General features: G+C 50.9%; 1 protein-coding gene across 1 annotated transcript in view; it reads left to right on the top strand.

The window, feature by feature from the left end:
• Nucleotides 1–20,883, top strand: part of LOC119970764 — a 53,023-nt gene extending 32,140 nt beyond the window's left edge. Inside the window, exons 3-5 of the mRNA XM_038805912.1 lie at nt 13,344–13,697; nt 17,762–17,861; nt 20,599–20,883. Of these exons, the coding sequence (XP_038661840.1) occupies nt 13,344–13,697; nt 17,762–17,861; nt 20,599–20,725 (581 nt within the window). The 3' untranslated portion in view covers nt 20,726–20,883. The remainder of the gene's footprint in view (nt 1–13,343; nt 13,698–17,761; nt 17,862–20,598) is intronic.
• The last annotated feature ends 292 nt before the right edge of the window (nt 20,884–21,175 follow it).

Here is a 21,175-nt window from a genome sequence, read left to right as displayed (position 1 = left end):
TGCGTCCCCTTTCTCCCCAGCCCGGTGTGAGGAGAGGGTGACAGTGCCACAGCGTCCCCTTTCTCCCCAGCCCGGTGTGAGGAGAGGGTGACAGTGCCACTGCGTCCCCTTTCTCCCCAGCCCGGTGTGAGGAGAGGGTGACAGTGCCACTGCGTCCCCTTTCTCCCCAGCCCGGTGTGAGGAGAGGGTGACAGTGCCACTGCGTCCCCTTTCTCCCCAGCCCGGTGTGAGGAGAGGGTGACAGTGCCACTGCGTCCCCTTTCTCCCCAGCCCAGTGTGAGGAGAGGGCTGTTAGTTGGTGCCAGTGGAAGTGGAGGGGCCAACGCCAACTCAAGAGTTAAATAAAAGGTTTTGACCCAGTTCCCGAGCACAACAGTAAAGCTTCCCATGGCCACCCCCAAACCGTGTTGCCCATGGCTTTATACCTGACCAGGGGAAGGAGAGGGGAGGGTGGGATGGAGAGAGTGGGACGGGGAGGGGGAGAGTAAATAGAGATGTAGAAAGGTTATCAGCACACGCGAGCAAAATCTAGACAGTATCATATGTATTACATGTTAGAACTGCACGGAATGTCGGGCGGCATGGTGGCGTAGTGGTTAGCACCGCTGCCTCACGGTGCTGAGGACCCAGGTTCGATCCCGGGTCACTGTCCGCTAGAGTTGACACATTCTCCCCATGTCTGCGTGGGCCTCACCCCCACAATCCAAAAAGATGCGCAGGTCGGTAGATTGGCCACGCTAAATTGTCCCTTAATTGGACATTTAAATTTATACTCTAAATTTATATTTAAAATAAAAGAACTGCACGGAATGCTGAAGTGCTGAGGTCACTTTGATAATTGCTTTGCCCGTCACACGCATTTTGCTTTCACAAGCTGTCATGTCGTCACCAAAAGTTAACATTTCACAGATTTGTTATCATAGATCCAGAGAATTTACATTTCAGAAGGAGGCCATTCGGCCCATCGAGTCTGCACCGGCTCCTGGAAAGAGCACCCTACCCAAGGTTAACACCTCCACCCTATCCCCATAACCCAGTAACCCCACCCAACACTAAGGGCAATTTTGGACACTAAGGGCAATTTAGCACGGCCAATCCACCTAACCCGCACATCTTTGGACTGTGGGAGGAAACCGGAGCACCCGGAGGAAACCCACGCACACACGGGGAGGATGTGCAGACTCCACACAGACAGTGCCCCAAGCCGGAATCGAACCTGGGACCCTGGAGCTGTGAAGCGATTGTGCTATCCACAATGCTACCGTGCTGCCCTTGGAGATAGCGCCAGAGGAGGCCATTCGGCCCATCGTGTCTGCCCATGGCTCTCTGAATGAGCGATTCCCTGAGTGCCATGATCCCAGCTTCACCCCTTTTCAGATATCAGCCTGCTTCCTGCTTGAAAGTTTTGACTGGCCATGTCCCCATCGAAGCGCATTCCAGACCTTAACCACTCGCTGTGGGAGAGAGTTTTCCCCTCACGTCGTTCTTTTCTCCTTTCGCAAATTACTTTAAATCTATGCCCTCTGGTTCTCGATCCTTTCACGAGCGGGGATATCGACTCTGTCCAGACCCCTCACGATTATTTGGAATACATTTATCAAGTCTCCTCTCAACGTTCTCTTGTCCAAGGAAAATAGTCCCAACTTCTCCAATCTTACTATTCATCCGGGCAACAATTCCCGTTAGCCTTTTCTCCCCAGTGACTTCTCATCCTTCCCAAAGTGCGGTACCCAAAACTGGATACGATACTCCATCTAAGGCCAAAGGTGAACAGAACCTCCTTGCTCCTATAGTCTCTGCCCCCATTAATGAAAACACGAGAAACAGGAGCTGGGGTGGACCACTCGGCCCATCGAGCCTGCTCCACCATTCAATAGGATCATCGCTAATCTTGGGGTGCAACTCCATTTTCCCACCCATTTCCCATAGACAAAAATCTGTCTCCCCCAGTCTTAAATGTATTCAATGATTGGGCATCCACAACCCTCTGGGATAGACAATTCCGAAGATTTGTAACCCTTTGAGTAAATTAATGTCTCCTTATCTCACTCCTAAATCATCATCCCCTTAACCTGAGGCTGTGCCGCCGTGTTTTCGATTCCCTGACCAGTGGAATCAATCTCTCAGCGTCCAACCTATTAAACCATTTCAGAATCTTGTAAGTTTCAATCAGATTACCTCTCATTCTTCTACGCTCCAGAGAATACAGGCCCAATTTACACAATCTCTCATCAGACAACCCCCGCATTCCAAGGACCACTTCCGTGAGACCTCACTGTACCGCCTCCAGTTCAAGAATAAGTATATCCATTCTTAACTATATCCTTTCTCAAATGTGGAGACCAAAACTGCACACGGTACTCCAGATGTGGCCTCACCAAAACTCTGTACAACTGTGGCAAGACTTCTTTATTCCTGTACTCCAATCCCCTCACAATAAAGACCAACACGACATGTTAACTTCCCAATTGCTTGCTGCACCTGTATGTTAACTTTCTGCGTTTTTTGTACGAGACGCACCTGATGCGACCATCAATTCACGCGAGACAGAGTTGAAGTAAACTGTGGCTTTAATCGACTAGAACAGTGCCTGCCTGCGACTGCTCTGCTAGTGAGAGCCGCCTACAGGGCAGCTGCTCTTTATACTTCCCCTGAAGGGGGCGGAGCCAGGGGCGGAGCCCACAAGGGCACCAACTGATACATTCCGAGTAGTACGGTACAATGGTCCGTAGGTGGAGACCACATGGGCAACAGCATGGTACAATGTGATACAGTGGTGAATGGTTGGTACAATATGTTCACCACAGCACCCAAGTCTCTTTGATCATCAACACTTGCAAGTTCCTCACTTTTTAAAAGAATTCTACTTTTCTCTTTTTTGCGACCAAAGCGAATAAAGTCACACTTCCCTGGCGTAATAAAGCCGAGGATGATGTCTGCATTATTAACTGTTCTCGCAACCTGTCCGGCCACCTTCAATGACTTTTGCACATATACAGCATGATCCTCTGTGCCTGCCACCATGTTAGAATTTCATATTGTCCCTCCATTTTCTTCCTGAATCGCTATTCCCTCATGTTGAAAACTACTTGGAGGAAGTACTGAGGGTGGCAAGGGTACAGGAGGACCTCTGGGTGGGGGGACTTCAATGTGGAAGTCCTTCATTGGAGACAATTCAGGGAAGGTTCAGCAAGGTGATCTCCAGTATGGAGGGATTGCCTGTTGAGCAAAGGTTAAACGGGTTGGGACTCTATTCAGTGGAACTTAGAAGAATGAGAAGGGATCTCATTGAAACATGGCGGATTATTAAGGAGCTCGACAGGGTAAATGCTGAGAGGATGTTTCCCTTCATGGGAGAGTCTAGGACCAGAGGGCATTGTCCCAAAATAAAGGGGTGTTAATTGAAGACTGAGATGAGGAGGAATTTCTCCTTTGAGGGTTGTGAGTCTTTGCAGCACCGAGAGCCGTCGATCAATAAGCAAATCAATACAGGGAAAGGGCAGGAAAGTGGATGTGCAGAATGTCAGATCAGCCGTGATTCTATTGAATGACGGAGCAGTGTCGAGGGCCAAATGGCCGACTCCTGTTCCTATTTCTTACAGTCTTATCATAGAACATAGAACATACAGTGCAGAAGGAGGCCATTCGGCCCATCGGGTCTGCACCAACCCACTTAAGCCCTCACTTCCACCCTATCCCCGTAACCCAATAACCTCTCCTAACCAGGGCAATTGATCATGGCCAATCCACCTAACCTGCACGTCTTTGGACTGTGGAAGGAAACTGGAGTACCCGGAGGAATCTCACACAGACAAGGGAGAACGTGCAGACTCCGCACAGTGACCCAGCAGGGAATTGAATTGAACCTGGGACCCTGGTGCTGTGAAGCCACAGTGCTATCCACTTGTGCTACCGTGCTGTCCATGTCATCTATGATGACATCATAGATGTCAGTCTTCAGCCAATTCAGTGCAGACACGAGATACTGGAAAGGCTATGGGCCCAGACAATATTCCAGCAATAATACTGGGGACGTGCTCCAGAACTAGCTGCATCCTTAACCAAGCTGTTCCAGTACAGCTACAACACTGGCATCTACCCGACAATGTGGAAAATTGCCCAGGTATGGCCTGTCCGCAAAGAGCAGGTCAAATCCAACCCAGCCAATTACTGCCCTATCAGTCTACTCTCCATCATCAGTAAAGTGATGGAAAGTGCTGTTGACAGGGCTATCAAGCGGCACTTACTCAGCAATAACCTGCTCACTGATGCAGTTTGGGTTCCGCCAGGGTCATTCAGCTCCTGATCTCATTACAGCCTTGGTTCAAACATGGACAAAAGAGTTGAACTCGAGGTGAGGTGAGAGCGACTGCCCTTGACATCCAGGCAGCATTTGACCGAGTACGGCGTCGAGGAGCCCTAACTAAACTGGAGTCAATGTGAATCGGGGAGAAACTCTTCATTGATTAGAGTAGTACAAAGGAAGATGATTGTGGATGTTGAAGGTTAATCGTCTGAGTCCCAGGGGGTCACAGCAGGACCACCTGCAACATTTTCAGCTGCTTCATCAATGCCCATCCTGCATCCTAAGGTGAGAAGTGGGGATGTTTGCGGATGACTGCTCAATTTTCTATGGTCTATGTATTTGCATTGTGTATTTTATGTTTGCCCTATTATGTATTTTCTTTTCACGTACGGAATGATCTGTCTGAACTGCACGCAGAACAATACTTTTCACTCTACCGCGATACATGTGACAATAAACAAATCCAATCCAATGTTCAGCACCATTTGCAACTCCTCAGTCATTGAAGCAGGCCATGTCTGATGCCCTATCAATTACCACAAAGATGGGAGTAGTGGAATAATCGAGGCTTTATTGAGCAAAGATGTTGTGCCTCCTGTAGCTGGAACCAGAATAGCTGCAGCACCGGCGAGCACACACATTTATACTCCGCCTACTGGGCGGAGCCAGCAGGCAGGGATTTACCTGTGTACCTCTAGTATACGTGTCTTACCGTAATACATATAATACTGCTCGTGGTGACTACCACAATGTCCAAATGCAGCAAGACCTGGAAAATATCCAGGCTTGGGCTGATAAGTGGCAAGTAACATTCACACCACACAAGTGCCAGGCAATGACCATCTTAAACAAGAGACAATCCAACCATCCTCCTCGACACTCAATGTCGTTACCTTCACTGAATTCTCCAATATTAATATGCTCAAGGTTACCATTGACCAGATAATGAACATGACCACCCATATAAATGCTGTGAAGTTCTGTGGAGAGTAACTCACCTCTTGGCTCCCCAAAATCTGTCTATCTTTTCGACTATGGAACAAGTCAGGAGTGTAATGGAATACTCTCCACTTGCCTGGATGAGTGCAGCTCCAACACTTCAGAAGCTCAACACCACCTAGGACAAAGCAGCCCTGCTTGATTGACACCCCATTCACCGGCTGAAACATCCACTCCCCCCATCATCTGAGCACAGTGACAGTCGAGTGTACTGTCTCCAAAATTCACAGGAGCACTTCATTAGTCAGCACCTTCCAAACCCACCACTACCACCATTTAAAAAGCCAAGAGCAGCAGATACCTGGAACTCCACCACCTGGAGGTTCCCCTCCAGGTCATTCACCGCCCTGACTTGGAAATATATCGGCCGTTCCTTCACTGTCACTGGGTGAAATCCTGCAACAGCACAGTGGGTGTCCCTACACCAGAAGAACTGATGTGGTGCAAGGTGGCTCACCACCACCTTCTGAAGCAATTAGGGATGGGCAATAAATGCTGGCCTTGCCAGTGATCTCAATGTCCTGTGTAAAAATGGAAAATCAAAGATCTTGGGTTGGATTCTCTGTTTTTGGGACTATGTCCCCACGCCATCCTATGAACTGTGGAGTTTCACTCCAGAAAAACTGGTGTGAAAGGGGCACATATGCCTCGCCCTGCAGGGTTCGAGCAGGGACCCGGCGTAGATCTAGCAGCTTTTGCTGCAGATACGGGCCCCCAGACGTCCCGGTGGGAGGCCGCTCATACGCACAGCGGCAGCTTCCAGCAGCCGCGCTGTGCTCCAAGGCGGACTCAGACCACGGAGCTGGACCCTAAACATAGTGCCCCCAATTGGCCGCGTGCCCGATCCTGACCGCCCGCCCATAAATTGCCCGGCCGCATATCAGGCCCCCTGCCCTCCGATTGGCCCGCCCACGACCAGGGCGGCCGCGGACTGAGTCCGCAGCCACCACACTAGTATCCTGACCAGCAGGACCATGTTAGATCCACGTTGTCGGCAGAGTGGTGGGGTGGGCCTCCAGCAATGGCCGCAGGTAGGTGATCTGTGGCGCGGGGCCGGGCCAGGGGAATCGGAGAACAGGTCCCAATTTCATGCGGGAAACTGGATTCTCCGCCCCGGAGCCAGCCGCGATTTCGGCGTCTGGGTGCGGAGAATCCAGACCCTTACTATTGATTGTTCCTTTCCCTTCTCCATGAATATCTACACCTCATGATGCGATTATCACTCTGACCCAAGTATTCCCCCCGACGAGCCTTGCGCCATTTCATCTCCCAGCACCAGATGGAGCAATGCGTTCTTTCTATTCGAACCGACAGCATGTTAATCAAGGGAGTTCCCGGAACAAATTCTAGAAATTCATTTACTTCCTCTACCCTTTACTCGAATAGTCCAATCTATATTTCTGTAATTAAAGTGCCCAATGTCACAATGGCCACGTGGCCACGATTTTACTGCAGATTTCCTCCCCTATCTCTTACTATTTGGAGACTGGTAAGAAGTCTTACAACACCAGGTTAAAGTCCAACAGGCTTGTTTCGAATCACTAGATTTCTGAGCACTGCTCCTTCCTCAGGTAAAGGAACTGCTGAAAGCTAGTGATTTGAAACAAACCTGTGGGACTTTAACCTGGTCATATTTGGAGACTGACAGAATATCCCCGGTGATTAAGAATGTTAAGTATTTCACTTTAGGCAAAAGGGATAATCTCCCTTTCCAACGTTAAACTGTTTTCCCTAATTAGTTCAAACACCTCACCTCTCATTTTGCCTTCCCCATCTTTTCTGAACTTTATGCCCTTGCGTATCCAGCACCTGGACCTCACCATGTTTTGCCACTTTTCTGATATTCCCACGACCTCATATTCCCACAAATCAATTTGTGCTTGTAGCTCACAAGCCTCATTCTAATAATAATCTTCATTGTCACAAGTGGGCTTACATTAACACTGCAATGAAGTTACTGTGAAAATCCCCTAGTCGCCACACTCCGGCGCCTGTTCGGGTACACGGAGGGGGAATTCTGAATGCCCAAATTACCTAACAGCACGTCTTTCGGGACTTGTGGGAGGAAACCGGAGCACCCGGAGGAAGCCCACGCAGACACGGGGAGAAGGTGCAGACTCCGCATAGACAGTGACCCAAACCGGGAATCGAACCTGGGATCCTGGCGCTGTGAAGCAACAGTGCTAACCACTGATGCTGCCAGACCTGCTGAGATTTTCCAGCATTTTCTCTTTCCTTATCTCCTCCCCTCTGTTTCCTGTTTTGTAGCCATGTTTCAATCTGTTCTGTACCATTCCCCTCACACCCTGGGGTATTTAATGGCTGAATCTACATTGTGCAATGCCAGTTCCTACTAGCGCCCAGTAACTGGAGCAAAGGGAGAGCTCTGAACTGAATTGAATTAATGTTCACACCCGGACAATGATCATTCGGTTGCTTGTCCTTTCCACAGCTGGTGATGTAAATGACTCAGTGGGTACGTTGTCATGGATACGGGTGGAGTTTGGAAAGGCTCTCTGGTTTCAATTTATCTCACAACGCTGTCATAGGGGCTGGTTTAGCTCACTGGGCTAAATGACTGGCTTTTAAAGCAGGCTAGCAGCACGGTTCGATTCCCGTACCAGCCTCCCCGCACAGGCGCCGGAATGTGGCGACTAGGGGCTTTTCAGAGTAACTTCATTGAAGCCTACTCGTGACAATAAGCGATTTTCATTTCATTTCATTTCATGATATGCACTCATGCACATCATGAGACACAGACAGGCAGTGACAGACACCCAGTACAGCCAATCAACACACGGAACAGAACACAACCAATCACCAGACAGAACGCCAGAGGGTGGTCTCCCACTATAAAACACACGAGGCAGAGCAGCACGGTGGCACAGTGGTTAGCATTGCTGCCTACAGCACTGAGGACCTGGGTTTGAATCCCGGCCCTGGGTCACTGTCTGTGTGGAGTTTGCACATTCTCCCCGTGTCTGCGTGGGTTTCACCCCCACAACCCAAAAGATGTGCAGAGTAGGTGGATTGGCCATGCTAACTTGCCCCTTAATTGGAAAAAATAATTGGATACTCTAAATTTAAAAACAAAAACACACGAGGCATCAGTACTCGGCCTCTTTCCACTGGTGACAACTGTAGTGACAGTCAGGGTGTATATATCAGTCAGCACCTTCTACACGTGGCTCAAAGCTAGCCTGGTCTAGTTAGTTATAGTTGGCACACATAGAGTGTCAACCCACAGCGAACTGTGTGCACTGCTCAGCAAGTTCAATAAAACTTATTGAACCAACGTCTAATTTTGGTGTCTACTTTCCAGTACAACTGCATCCAGTTGCAGTCCGTGTTACCCCAGGGTGATTAACACGACAATCGCCAGGGACCCGGGTTCGATTCCAACCTTGGGTGTGTCATGTGAGAGTACCTTTAAGAAATGGATGTTTAAGCAATGAACCTTTAAGAAATGCAGCAGCTCATATTACTGGAGTGATGTCAGAGGGTGGGGGAGCTGAGCTCACTTCTGCTTTTAGTTTCAGTTTGAGAGAGCAGCTGAAAAGTGCCTGGCTGGTTTGCTGGGAGCTGCATGAAGAAAGAGCTTGGGTGTGTCTGTGTTTGCAGTAAGCTGGATCTGCTGTGATCTCTGCCAGGAAAGACTATCTCTGAATCATTTGGGTGATTTAAACTTATAATAGTAATGTCTTTAACCTGATGTGTTTCTGTTTAAAGGTGTTAAGTCTTTTGGAGGTTTGAAGGAACATTTTGAGGGATTATTTCGCGGAGTCTGCACGTCCTCCCCGTGTGTGCGTGGGTTTCCTCCGGGTGCTCCGGTTTCCTCCCACAGTCCAAAGATGTGCGGGTTAGGTGGATTGGCCAAGCTAAATTGCCCGTAGTGTCCTAAAAAGTAAGGTTAAGGGGGGGGGGGGGTTGTTGGGTTACGGGTATAGGGTGGATACGTGGGTTTGAGTAGGGTGATCATTGCTCGGCACAACATCGAGGGCCGAAGGGCCTGTTCTGTGCTGTACTGTTCTATGTTCTATTTAGTGTTGTATTATTTTTGGGGTTATCTTTGAAGTAATGTTTATTTAAACGGTTAAGTTGAATTCATGGAATAAACATTGTTTTGTGTTTAAAAACCCACGTGTCCATAATTGTAATACCACACCCGGAGAACAAGCCTTGTGCTTCAAAAGCAACAATCTATTAAAGGGAGAGGTTGGTTGAAGTCCATGATACATTTTGGGGTTCTGAAAACACCGCTCCCATAACAGGTGACTGTGTGTAGAACGTGTGGAGTTTTTGCATTTTCTCCGTGTCGACGTGGATTTCCACCGGGTGCTCCAGTTTCCTCCCACAGTCCAAAGCTGTGTGGGTTAGGTTACGAGGATAGGGCAGGGTGGATGGGGAGCAGACCTGAGTAGAGTGCAGACTTGATGGGCTGAATGGCCTCCTTCGGCACTGTCGAGATTCTGTGATCTGGGTGTTTTATTTGTAGCTTGATCGTTGTGCAGGTCACTGAGAGAAGGTAGCCAAAATAGATTACGTTTAGAGAGACCTGCACTGTAAGCAGTGTTAAACGCAACATTGACCACATGGAAGATGGGTGAAGCTGAATCTCAGTTTGAATCGTGTGAGGAACAGAAGCTGGTAGATAAAAGCAAATTATTGCGGATGCTGGAATCTGAAATGAAAGAGAAAATGCTGGAAAATCTCAGCAAGTCTGGCAGAATCTGTAGGGAGAGAAAAGAGCTAACGTTTTGAGTCCAGATGACTCTTTGTCAAAGCTAACAGACAGAGAAAGTGGGAAATATTTATACTGTGGAGTAGGAATGAAAGATGAGTCACAGCCACAGAAACCCAGGGAAACCGGGTGCTAATGGCCACAGATACCAAGGGGAATGAGTGTTAATGGCAGTCCCCAGAGAGGGCAAAAGATGTGAAAGGTCAAACAGCAGGGAAACTAACATCAGAGGATGAACTGTAGATGTGGGGGGAAGGGAAGGGGGAAGCAAAGAGGAGAAAGATGAAGGAAAGTGGAAAAGATTTGGGGGGGGGGGGGGTGGATTAAATGTATGTTAAGAAATAAAGAAATGGTAAAAGACAGTTAAAATTAAATGAAAACAAATGGGTCGAGGTGGGGCTGATCATCTGAAGTTGTTGAATTCGATGTTCAGGCCGGAAGGCTGTAGCGTGCCTAACCGGAAGATGAGGGGCAAAATTCTCCGTGGACCGTCGTGACGCCGATTTCCGGCGAGCAAAAGCGGTGCAGATGACTCCGGCGTCGGGGCCTTCTTTTAGGCCGCTAATCTCCGTTCCCGGAGGGGCCAGCATCGGACCGACGCGATACGCGTCATTTTAATGCGCTGCAGAAGTGGCGCGTTGAGAGAGAGAGGACGGGTACCGGCGTGGGGAGAGGGGGAGAAAGGGGGGGGAGAGGGGGAGAGAGGGGGGGCGGGGTGGGGAGAGGGGGAGAGAGGGGAAGAGGGGGAGAGAAGGGGGGGAGAGAGGGGGGTGAGAGAGGGGGGAGAGAGGGGGGAGAGAGAGGGGGGAGAGAGAGGGGGGAGAGGAGGCGAGAGGGGAGGAGAGGGGGAGAGAGGGAGAGAGGGGGGAGAGAGGGGGAGAGAGGGGGGAAAGGGGGGGGAGAGGAGGAGAGAGGGGGAGAGGAGGAGAGGGGGGAGAGGAGGAGAGAGGGGGGGAGAGGAGGAGAGGAGGAGAGAGGGGGTGTGTGTGTGTGTACCGGCCTTCAGAGGGAGGGGGAGGGGGGTGTGGGTACCGGCCTTCAGAGGGAGGGGGAGGGGGTTGTGGGTACTGGCCTTCAGAGGGAGGGGGAGGGGGGTGTGTGTACCGGCGTTGAGAGGGAGGGGGGGGTACTGGCGTTGAGAAGGAGAGGGGGGGGTACCGGCATTGAGAGAGAGGGTGGACGGCGTTGGAGGGGGGTAGGGGTGGTGGTGAGTGGGGTAGGGGTGGTGAGGGGGTAGGGGTGGTGAGGGGGGGTAGGGGTGGTGGGGAGGGGGGTAGGGGTGGGGGCAGAGGGGGGGGCGCCGCTGCCCCCAACCCCCCCATCCCTACCCCCTATCCCTACCCCCTACCCCCCCACCCCAACCCACTCCCACCACCCCTACCCACCCCTACCCCCCTCCCCCACCACCCCTACCCCCCTCCCCCACCACCCCTACCCCCCTCCCCACCACCCCTACCCCCCTCACCACCACCCCTACCCCCCTCCCCACCACCCCTACCCCCCTCACCACCATCCCTACCCCCCTCCCCACCACCCCTACCCCCCTCCAACGCCGCCCCCCCATCTCTCTCAACGCCGGTACCCCCCCCTCTCTCTCAACACCGGTACCCCCCCCTCTCTCTCAAGGCCAGTACCCCCCCTCTCTCAACGCCGCAACCCCCCCTCTCTCTCAACGCCGCAACCCCCCCTCAACTCCGCAACCCCCCCCCCTCAACGCCGCAACCCCCCCTCCCTCAACGCCGCAACCCCCCCCCCCCCCCCAAACGCCAGGACACTCTCTCTCCCCCCCCCGCAAACGCCGGGACACTCTCTCTCCCCCCCCAACCCCCCCCAAACGCCAGGACTCTCTCCTCCTCCTCCCCCCCCCCCCCCTCGCCCCAGTTAACTGAACGGCGTCAACCATCATCAATGGTTGACGCCGTTTTAAAGCTACTCTGTTTTTCGCCGACGTGACCCATGGCCACGTCGGCGGGACTTCGGCCCATCCGGGCCAGAGATTTTGTGAAAGTAAAAATATAATGAAATCCCGCCGGCGCCAGCTGTTCTCAGAGGCTGCCGGTGGGATTTGCAAAACGCCAGTTTTTGGCCGGTCGGAGATTTAAAAACCCGGCGAGAGCGGGAATAACGCCGCCACCGGCCGATTCTCCGACCCTGCGTGGAATTTCGCCCAAGATGTTGTTTCTCCAGTTTGCATTGAGCTTCACTGGAACATTGCAGCAGGCCAGGAACAGACATGTGGACATGGGAGCAGGGTCTTTTGTGAAAATGGCAAGCAACAGGAAGGTCAGGGTCCTGAATGCGCACAGACCGAAGATGCTCAGCAAAGCGATCAACCAGTCTGCGTTTGGTCTCTCCGATATAGAGGAGACCACATTGGGAGCAGCGAATGCAGTAGATCAAATTGGAAGAGGTGCAAGTGAAACACTGCTTAACCTGGAATGAGTGTTTTGGGCCTGGGATGTTAAGCGTGGAAGAGGTAAAGAAGCTGGTAGATTGCCCAGTTTGGAGCTAGTGGGAGAATCTACTGTTGTTCTGCTGTCTTATTTCAAAAGAAAGTTACCAGCAAATTAGCGTGGAAGTATTGGAGAAGTAACCAGAACAGAGGACTGAGTTCCCCACAGTCAAGAATAGGTAAGCGAAAGATTTCCCTATAAGAAAACTGGAGCTGAAGAGAAGTTGTGGATTGTGCATCCTTCACAGTGGTTAGCACTGTTACTTCACAGCGCCAAAGTCCCAGGTTCGATTCCCGGCTTGGGTCACTGTCTGTGCGGAGTCTGCACGTTCTCCCCGTGTCTGCGTGGGTTTCCTCCGGGTACTCCGGTTTCCTCCCACAAGTCCCGAAAGACGTGCTGTTAGGTGAATTGGACATTCTGAATTCTCCCTCTGTGTACCCGAACAGGCGCCGGAATGTGGCGACTCGGGGATTTTCACAGTAACTTCATTGCAGTGTTAATGTTAGCCAATTTGTGATAATAAAGATTATTATTATAGGTGGTCCCCACAGAAATAAATAACTTTCAGACTTATATGTCTTTAAAGAAAATTCTTGTGGGGAGTAGGAAGTACACATGAGTGCATAATGTATATAAATATAAATCATATTGTTAAGTTAAGAGTGCTTCTTTTATTCTTTTATATAAAACAAAGTCACTTCTATTAAAGAAAAGTGAAATCTTGTGACATAGTTCTACTGGTTAAAATAAGGCGTTGGAATTTTGTTTGAAATGTTAACAGCCCTTAACTGGATCGGGTCATTATCCAGACCCCTGATCATTCTGTTGTTTGTCCTTTCCTCAGCTGCCGGTGGAAATGACTTAGTGGTGAGTGGCACTGAGGGAGCTTCGGTTACATTGCCCTGTACGTTCATACCCAGGTACTCCCACACCCTGACCACTGTTAGCTGGATGAGGAAGGAGACCTATGAACGGGTGGTCACATTTACACCCCAGTCAAATGGATTGTGGACAACTGTAAACGGTGAAAATCGATACGAGCTCATCGGGAACCCAAAGGAGGGAACCGCCTCAATCAGGATAAAGCAGCTGAGCGTGAATGATAGTCACACTTACCTGTGTCTGGTGGAGTACAAGGGGGAACGGGTCCATTATCAATACCTGATTCAGACTGAGACACAGCTGCAGGTCAAACATGGTAAGGAATCATTGCCGCATTCCCCAGTGTACTCTGAGGGTGAGCGGTATAATTAGAAACATTGATTGGATGTGGTTTAGTTGGTTGTGCTCTTACCTCTGAATCAGAAAGTTATGGCTTCAGATCCCACAGCAGGATTGACGTTTACCATGGAGCCATAGAATTGCTACAGTGCAGAAGGAGGCCATTCGGCCCATCAAGTCTGCACCGACCTTGGATTGGATTGGATTTGTTTATTGTCACGTGTACCGAGGTACAGTGAAAAGTATTTTTCTGCGAGCAGCTCAAGAGATTATTAAGTACATGGGAAGAAAAGGGAATGAAAAAAAATACATAATAGGGCAACACAAGGTACACAATGTAACTACATAACACCAGCATCGGGTGAAGCATACAGGGTGTAGTGTTAATGAGGTCAGTCCATAAGACGGTCGTTTAGGAGTCTGGTGACAGTGGGGAAGAAGCTGTTTTGGAGTCTGTTTGTGCGTGTTCTCAGACTTCTGTATCTCCTGCCCGATGGAAGAAGTTGGAAGAGTGAGTAAGCCGGGTGGGAGGGATCTTTAATTATTCTGCCCGCTTTCCCCAGGCAGTGGGAGGTGTAGATGGAGTCAATGGATGGGAGGCAGGTTTGTGTGATGGACTGGGCTGTGTTCACGACTCTCTGAAGTTTCTTGCGGTCCTGGGCCGAGCAGTTGCCATACCAGGCTGTGATGCAGCCCGATAGGATGCTTGCTATGGTGCATTTGTAAAAGTTGGTAAGAGTTAATGTGGACATGCCGAATTTCCTTAGTTTCCTAATGAAGTATAGGCGCTGTTGTGCTTTCTTGGTGGTAGCGTCGATGTGGGTGGACCAGGACAGATTTTTGGAGATTTAGGTGACCTTCAGAAAGTGAACTCCACCTCGGCCCACTCAAGCTACCCAACCTAGACATCTTTGGCTTTGTGTGTAAAAGTGCATCCTTACACCACAGTGCTTACCCCTCAGACCATGGTCATTATAGTAGTTAGCCCTAACACTGTGATTGTTATATTTTTTACCCCTGCCAGCAAGAGGGTTTATCTTCGTCACCGTGAGTCCTACGATATATATCCTAAACAGTTTATACAGCATTTACCCTTCTCAGTAAGGGCCCTGCATAGGATTGAAGGGCTGAATGGCCACGTTGTGTGTAGCAATGATTCCTGACTCTATGGGCAGAATTCTCCAGCCCCACCATGGCGGAGGTCGCTTGCTATTGGCCGCTGGTGAGATCTTTGAGTCCTATTGAAGTTAATGGTGATTTACGTTCCTCGCCCGTTCTAGAGAACAGAGCCCCTCGCCCTTCTCAACTGACGCACTGCTTTCCACATGGACAATAGGTCAAACCTCACCTGCGACTCCTTCCTCTTTGCCAGGAGACCCGGGTCCGGGCCCCCCCACATACCTCCCATCCACCTTCAAAATCTCTTCCATCAGTCTCCCATTAGTCTTCCATCAGTCGTTGGCGTTCCTCCCTTTCTTCCCTATCCATCTTAACCTTAAACGAGATCACCTCCACGCTCACCACCACTTTCAGAGCCTCCCAGACCACCGACCGTGAGACCTCCCCCATGCAATTGAACTCCACATATTCCTCAATCACCTTCCCAATCTTGGTAAGAAGTCTTCCAACACCAGGTTAAAGTCCAACAGGTTTGTTTCCAATCACTGGCTTTCGGAGCGCAGCTCCTTCCTCAGGGTTTACCTGAGGAAGGACCAGTGCTCCGAAAGCTAGTGTTTGAAACAAACCTGTTGGACTTTAACCTGGTGTGGTAAGACTTCTTACTGTGCTCACCCCAGTACAACGCCGGCATCTCCACATCATGGTTTCCCAATCTTGTCACAGAAACTCCGGATCGTTAACACACCCACATCCATCCTCCACCCCAGCCTCTGGGTTACCCCCTTCTCCATCCTCCACCCCAGCCTCTGGGTTACCCCCTTCTCCATCCTCCACCCCAGCCTCTGGGTTACCCCCTTCTCCATCCTCCACCCCAGCCTCTGGGTTACCCCCTTCTCCATCCTCCACCCCAGCCTCTGGGTTACCCCCTTCTCCATCCTCCACCCCAGCCTCTGGGTTACCCCCTTCTCCATCCTCCACCCCAGCCTCTGGGTTACCCCCTTCTCCATCCTCCACCCCAGCCTCTGGGTTACCCCCTTCTCCAAAACCACACGCATCCTTCCAATGCGGAGCGTGATCCGAGATCAGAATTGCCGAATACTTCGACCACTTAATTACGGCCAACAGCGCTTTTCCCACCACAAAAAAAATCAATCCTCGAAAACACCTTGTGAACCAGGGAGAAAAACGAATACTCCCGATCCCTCGGGTATGAAAATCTCCACGGGTCCAGCCCCCTCCCCCACCTCCCTCCTGAGCCCGGCCAACGCCTTTGACCCCCGACTGGGTCAGCAAGCGCGGCTGGGATATGTGCACCTTCGGTTTGAGCACCATGTTCGAACCCCCCCCCTCCTAAAATCAGCTCATGGGTGTCCCGTTCCAGGATGGTACCCAGCGCTCTCTTCACGAACCCTGCATCGTCCCAATTGGAGCAATATATGCTGACCAGCGCTCCTGCTCAGCCACTACCTTCTCTATCTGAAACCTCACCCTCCTGCCCACCAACATCGCCAACCCTCCCCGAGATCTAGTATCAAACTCCGAGTGAAACACCTGACTCACCCACAAGCCTCACCTGATCCTTCACCCACAAATGGGTCTCCTGCAGCATCACCACATCAGCTTTTAAACTCTTCAAGTGCGCAAAAACTCTCGCTTTCATCACCGGTCCCCTTAACCCCATCACGTTCCTCGTCACCATTCTGACCGGGGTTCTTTCACCCCCCCCCCCCCCCCCCCCCACTCCCACGCACCTCCTATCCGCCATCGCCATTCCCTCAGGCCCTGCCCATCTGGCCACGTCGACCCCATCCTCCCAGAATCCCCTCATCCACTTCCTCTTGCAAAAACCACTCCCATTGTCGATCCCCTCCCCCCACCATTCATAACCCCCCCCCCAAGGTCCATCAAAACCTGCCCGATTCGCTTTAGGCTTCGGCCATGTGACCGATGTGCCATGTCCCATTCATACCGAGAGGGTTCACCTCCCCTCCCCCATCAACCCCGCAAACATCTCTGCAAAGTATTCGGTCGGCCTCGGGCCCTCCATCCCCTCGGGCAGACCCACGATTCCCAGATTTTGCCTCCAGGGCCTGTTCCCCAGGCCCTCCGCCTTGGCTCTGAGGCCCCTTGTGACCCTCGCCCCCCCCCCTCCGCAGCTCCTCTCCCATCGAGGTGAACTGGTTGTTGTGCTGTGACTGAGCCTCCTCCACCCCCTTTGGCTTCTCTCCTTGCTCCCACACCTCGTCTTCACCACTGCCGCATTTACCGGGGCAATCGCCTCCTCCACCCACTCTTTAAGCGAGGCCATCAACTCCCTCCGCAGCACCTCCAAATGCTTGGCCAACAGCCTCTCAATCTCCCCTGACATCACCTCGGTCAGAGTGTCCACCGTGAGGGGAGCAGCCCCACCCTACGTCCCAGCCCCCGCCATCGTTCCTCCCGCAGGACTCACAGACTCACTCGACGGCAGACTTCCGCTCGCCCCCTTCTATCCAACACCCTTCTTCTGGGGCTTCGATATTCCTCGTTTCCCTTATGACTTCCCACTTCAACCCATCCACAAACTCACCCTGAAACCAGGCATGAAAGTCTAAAACCAGAGACTCTAACAGGAGCCACCCAACATGCGCCCTCCATTGACACACCAGAAGTCAGCAAGTACTGCAAATTTACCCGTATTGTTTTACATATTATAGGGTCGGAAACTGACTGTAAATGCAACAAATGATCCTTGTCAATGTGAAACATTGGCAGTGTCTGTTTGTTGCTTTACCTCCACACTCCTCCATGCTTTTTGCATAATTCAGCTCCAGTGCGACAATATTTCTGATCTGCAATTGTCTGCAGCCCTCTGACGATTGTCTGTATATTGTCGATCTCTCACCTTTTGTCTCTGATTTGATCTCTTTCCTTTCTGTTCAGCTGCACAGCCCTTCCCCCTTGTGATACTGTGCATTCCACTTGGAGTGAAACTCCTTCCCCTGCTCGTGATGTGGATCATTTTATTGAGGGACAAAATCAGGTATGGAATTTTTACTGGGAGCCTTTGCAAAGCTCGATTCGCAGGTGACCCTTGGGCAGTGTGTCTTGGCAGGAGATTTGAACAGAGGTGCCACTCTGATTGAGCCGCACAGTGTGTGTCCAGCACAGGTCACTGGGCCACTCTGATTGAGCCGCACAGTGTGTGTCCAGCACAGGTCACTGGGCCACTCTGATTGAGCCGCACAGTGTGTGTCCAGCACAGGTCACTGGGCCACTCTGATTGAGCCGCACAGTGTGTGTCCAGCACAGGTCACTGGGCCACTCTGATTGAGCCGCACAGTGTGTGTCCAGCAGAGGTCACTGGGCCACTCTGATTGAGCCGCACAGTGTGTGTCCAGCACAGGTCACTGGGCCACTCTGATTGAGCCGCACAGTGTGTGTCCAGCAGAGGTCACTGGGCCACTCTGATTGAGCCGCACAGTGTGTGTCCAGCACAGGTCACTGGGCCACTCTGATTGAGCCGCACAGTGTGTGTCCAGCACAGGTCACTGGATACAATGGGAGCAGGCACCCTGCTCAATGTTTAGTCTCCCTATCCCTGTCGCAGTTACACCAGCTCCTACTGCAGCCCAGTTGGGATTAGCTCAGACAGGGGATGGAAACCGGCCCATTCCTGGTCTGCACGATTCAGCTCCTCACAGCATGAACCTACTGAAGTGTCACAGACCTGATTTAACCCCCCCCAGGCCACCTCCATTCACAATGACGGTGTGCTGCAGTTTACACAGGGAGTCTGAGTCACCGTGACATTAATGTTTACATGCATGTGGTAACCTGCGTTTGTGGACAGTGATGGCGGAGGCTCCGATTTCTTGTCCTGGCTGATCAGGAATCTCCCCCGCCCTTATTGCCTGTCATTGGCGTGTGTTGGAAAGGTTTAATAATCAACCTGTTTGGCCGTGTTATGAACACATCTTACTTGGCCACTAAGTCCTGGGGTGGGACTCGTAAAGGAAATCCTGGCTCAGAGGCAGAGACGGTACCCACTCCGCCACAAGATCGTTCCACATTCGCTGGAGTCTACTTTAATCTGTAGGATATCTGCAGGAGATGTTAGATTTAAATATGATTTAGTTCTATTTGATTCCAGTGCTGGGTCCCTCGACCACTGATGCACAGTAGCAGCCGTGTGTACCATCTACAATATGCACTGCATTAACTCACCAAGGTTCCTTCGGCAGCACCTTCCAAACCCACAACCACTCCCATCTAGAAGGACAAGAGCAGCAGATACCTGGGAACCTCAACATCTGGAGGTTCCCCTCCAAGTCACTCACCTCCCTGACTGGGAAATATATCGGCGTGTACCCGAACAAGCGCCGGAATGTGGCGACGAGAGACTTTTCACAGTAACTTCATTGCAGTGTTAATGTAAGCCAACTTGTGACAATGAAGATTATTATTACTATTTCAATTCCAGCCAATGGCTGAGATTTTAAACAGGCTGGCGCTGGGTCAAACTCCTGGAAAGCCCTCCCTAACAGCACAGTGGGTGTACCTACACCTCAAAGACTGCAGCGGTTCAATAAGGCAGCTCACCACCACCTTCTGAAGGGCAACTAGGGATGGGCAACTAACGCTGGCCTAGCCAGTGAAGCCAACATCCCGTAATTAATTTTAAATGAATAAATATTGGCAGTAAGAGTCCTGGTAATTTTCCAATCTAAGATTTTTTTCCCATTTATTGTAGAATAACTAACCACTCTCCACAGCAGTGGGGAAAGGAATTGCACTCTGGGTAGTGGCTGCTGTTCAGACCGTGGCAATGAGGCTTTCACAGTCTCGTGAAGTCTTGCTGTGCCCTCTAACCAAGCTTTTGCTCACCCGTCCTAATATCTCCTGTGTCAGGTTTTGTCTGTTATGGTCTTGGGACGTTTTGCTACATGGAAGGTGCGATTATATAAACACAAGTTTTTGTTACTCGTGTCAAAATCCCCAGGTAGAAAATCCTCCCTTTTGGGCTGCGTTCTCCTGTCCTACAGGCAGCGGAGGGGCTTGGAGGTGGAGGGGGGCTGGGTGTGAGGGGAAACTGCCTGAGGACATCTTCCCACCACATTCCCTAAACGGGGGACGTTTCCCATGGATGGCCTGGGAAGCTGATCCATCGACAGGTGCCTGGAGGCAATTAGAGGCGAATGCTTGGGCCTGTTGGGATTTTGCCGGTGACGGAACAGATGTCCCCCCCCCACTCGTGGAGGCTGCCAGCTCAGTGGAGGTGGTCTCAGTACAGCAACCTGGAGGATCCATCAGAACCAGCGATCTGTGCCCGGTGAAGGCCCACCGGCCTAGTCTATCTCAAACCTTCAGCAATGTGCCTCAGCATCCTCGTGACTGAGCAGCACTCACCTGTTTAAGGCTCCAGATCTGCCAACTCTCTGACTGGGCCGGTTACATTGAGAACCAGCATGGTGTCCTTAATCAGACAACGAACGCAGAGGCAGCCAGTTAGGATGCTGCCTTCTGGATGATTGCTCCGCCCATCTGTCTCCCGGCGAGTGAGAATTCAGGATCCTATTTGGTAATATACTGGGGAACGGAAGACCATTCGAAAATCCTGCCCACTCGGTTAATATTTAACACAAGTACCAATAATTAGATCTGTTTTTAAATGTGTGAGGAATCCTATTTAAACAGGTGCTGGCTGTATCTGGAGGTGTTGAAAATGTTATCTTACTGTTAATTTGGCTCATTTTAATTGATCTTGTCTTTATTCCCAGGAAGGATCAGGCTGAGGAAGAACCCAGGAAGGACCGACCCATCGCAGGAAGGGGAGAACCCAAATATATAAACTGCAACATAAACCTATCCCACTCGCCCCGCACAGAATCTCACCCAGCAGTTTAAACTGGGCTTGCTTTAATCATCCTTCACTGTGAGATCCTGGGTTCAGCAAAATTCTTCCTGTTAATCAGCTAGTCGGCAATGTTCTACATCACACTGTGGTGATCTTATAGTCTTGATGGGACTGTGTGAAATGAAATGAAAATCGCTTATTGTCACGAGTAGGCTTCAAATGAAGTTACTGTGAAAAGCCCCTAGTCGCCACATTCCGGCGCCTGTTCGGGAAGGCTGTTACGGGAATCGAACCGTGCTGCTGGCCTGCTTGGTCTGCATTCAAAGCCAGCGATTTAGCCCTGTGCTAAACAGCCCCATGTACACGTGTGATTATGAATCAACAGTCTGTTTAAAATCTCAGCCATTGGCTGAAATTGAAATAATAATAATAATCTTCATTGTCACAAGTAGGCTTACATTAACACTGCAATGAAGTTACTGTGAAAATCTCCTAGCCGC

This window comes from Scyliorhinus canicula, chromosome 8 (genome assembly GCF_902713615.1).
Source record: "Scyliorhinus canicula chromosome 8, sScyCan1.1, whole genome shotgun sequence".
Taxonomy (NCBI): domain Eukaryota; kingdom Metazoa; phylum Chordata; class Chondrichthyes; order Carcharhiniformes; family Scyliorhinidae; genus Scyliorhinus; species Scyliorhinus canicula.
The sequence above is the reverse complement of the archived record's forward strand: the minus strand, read 5'-3'. Positions and strand labels throughout refer to the sequence as shown.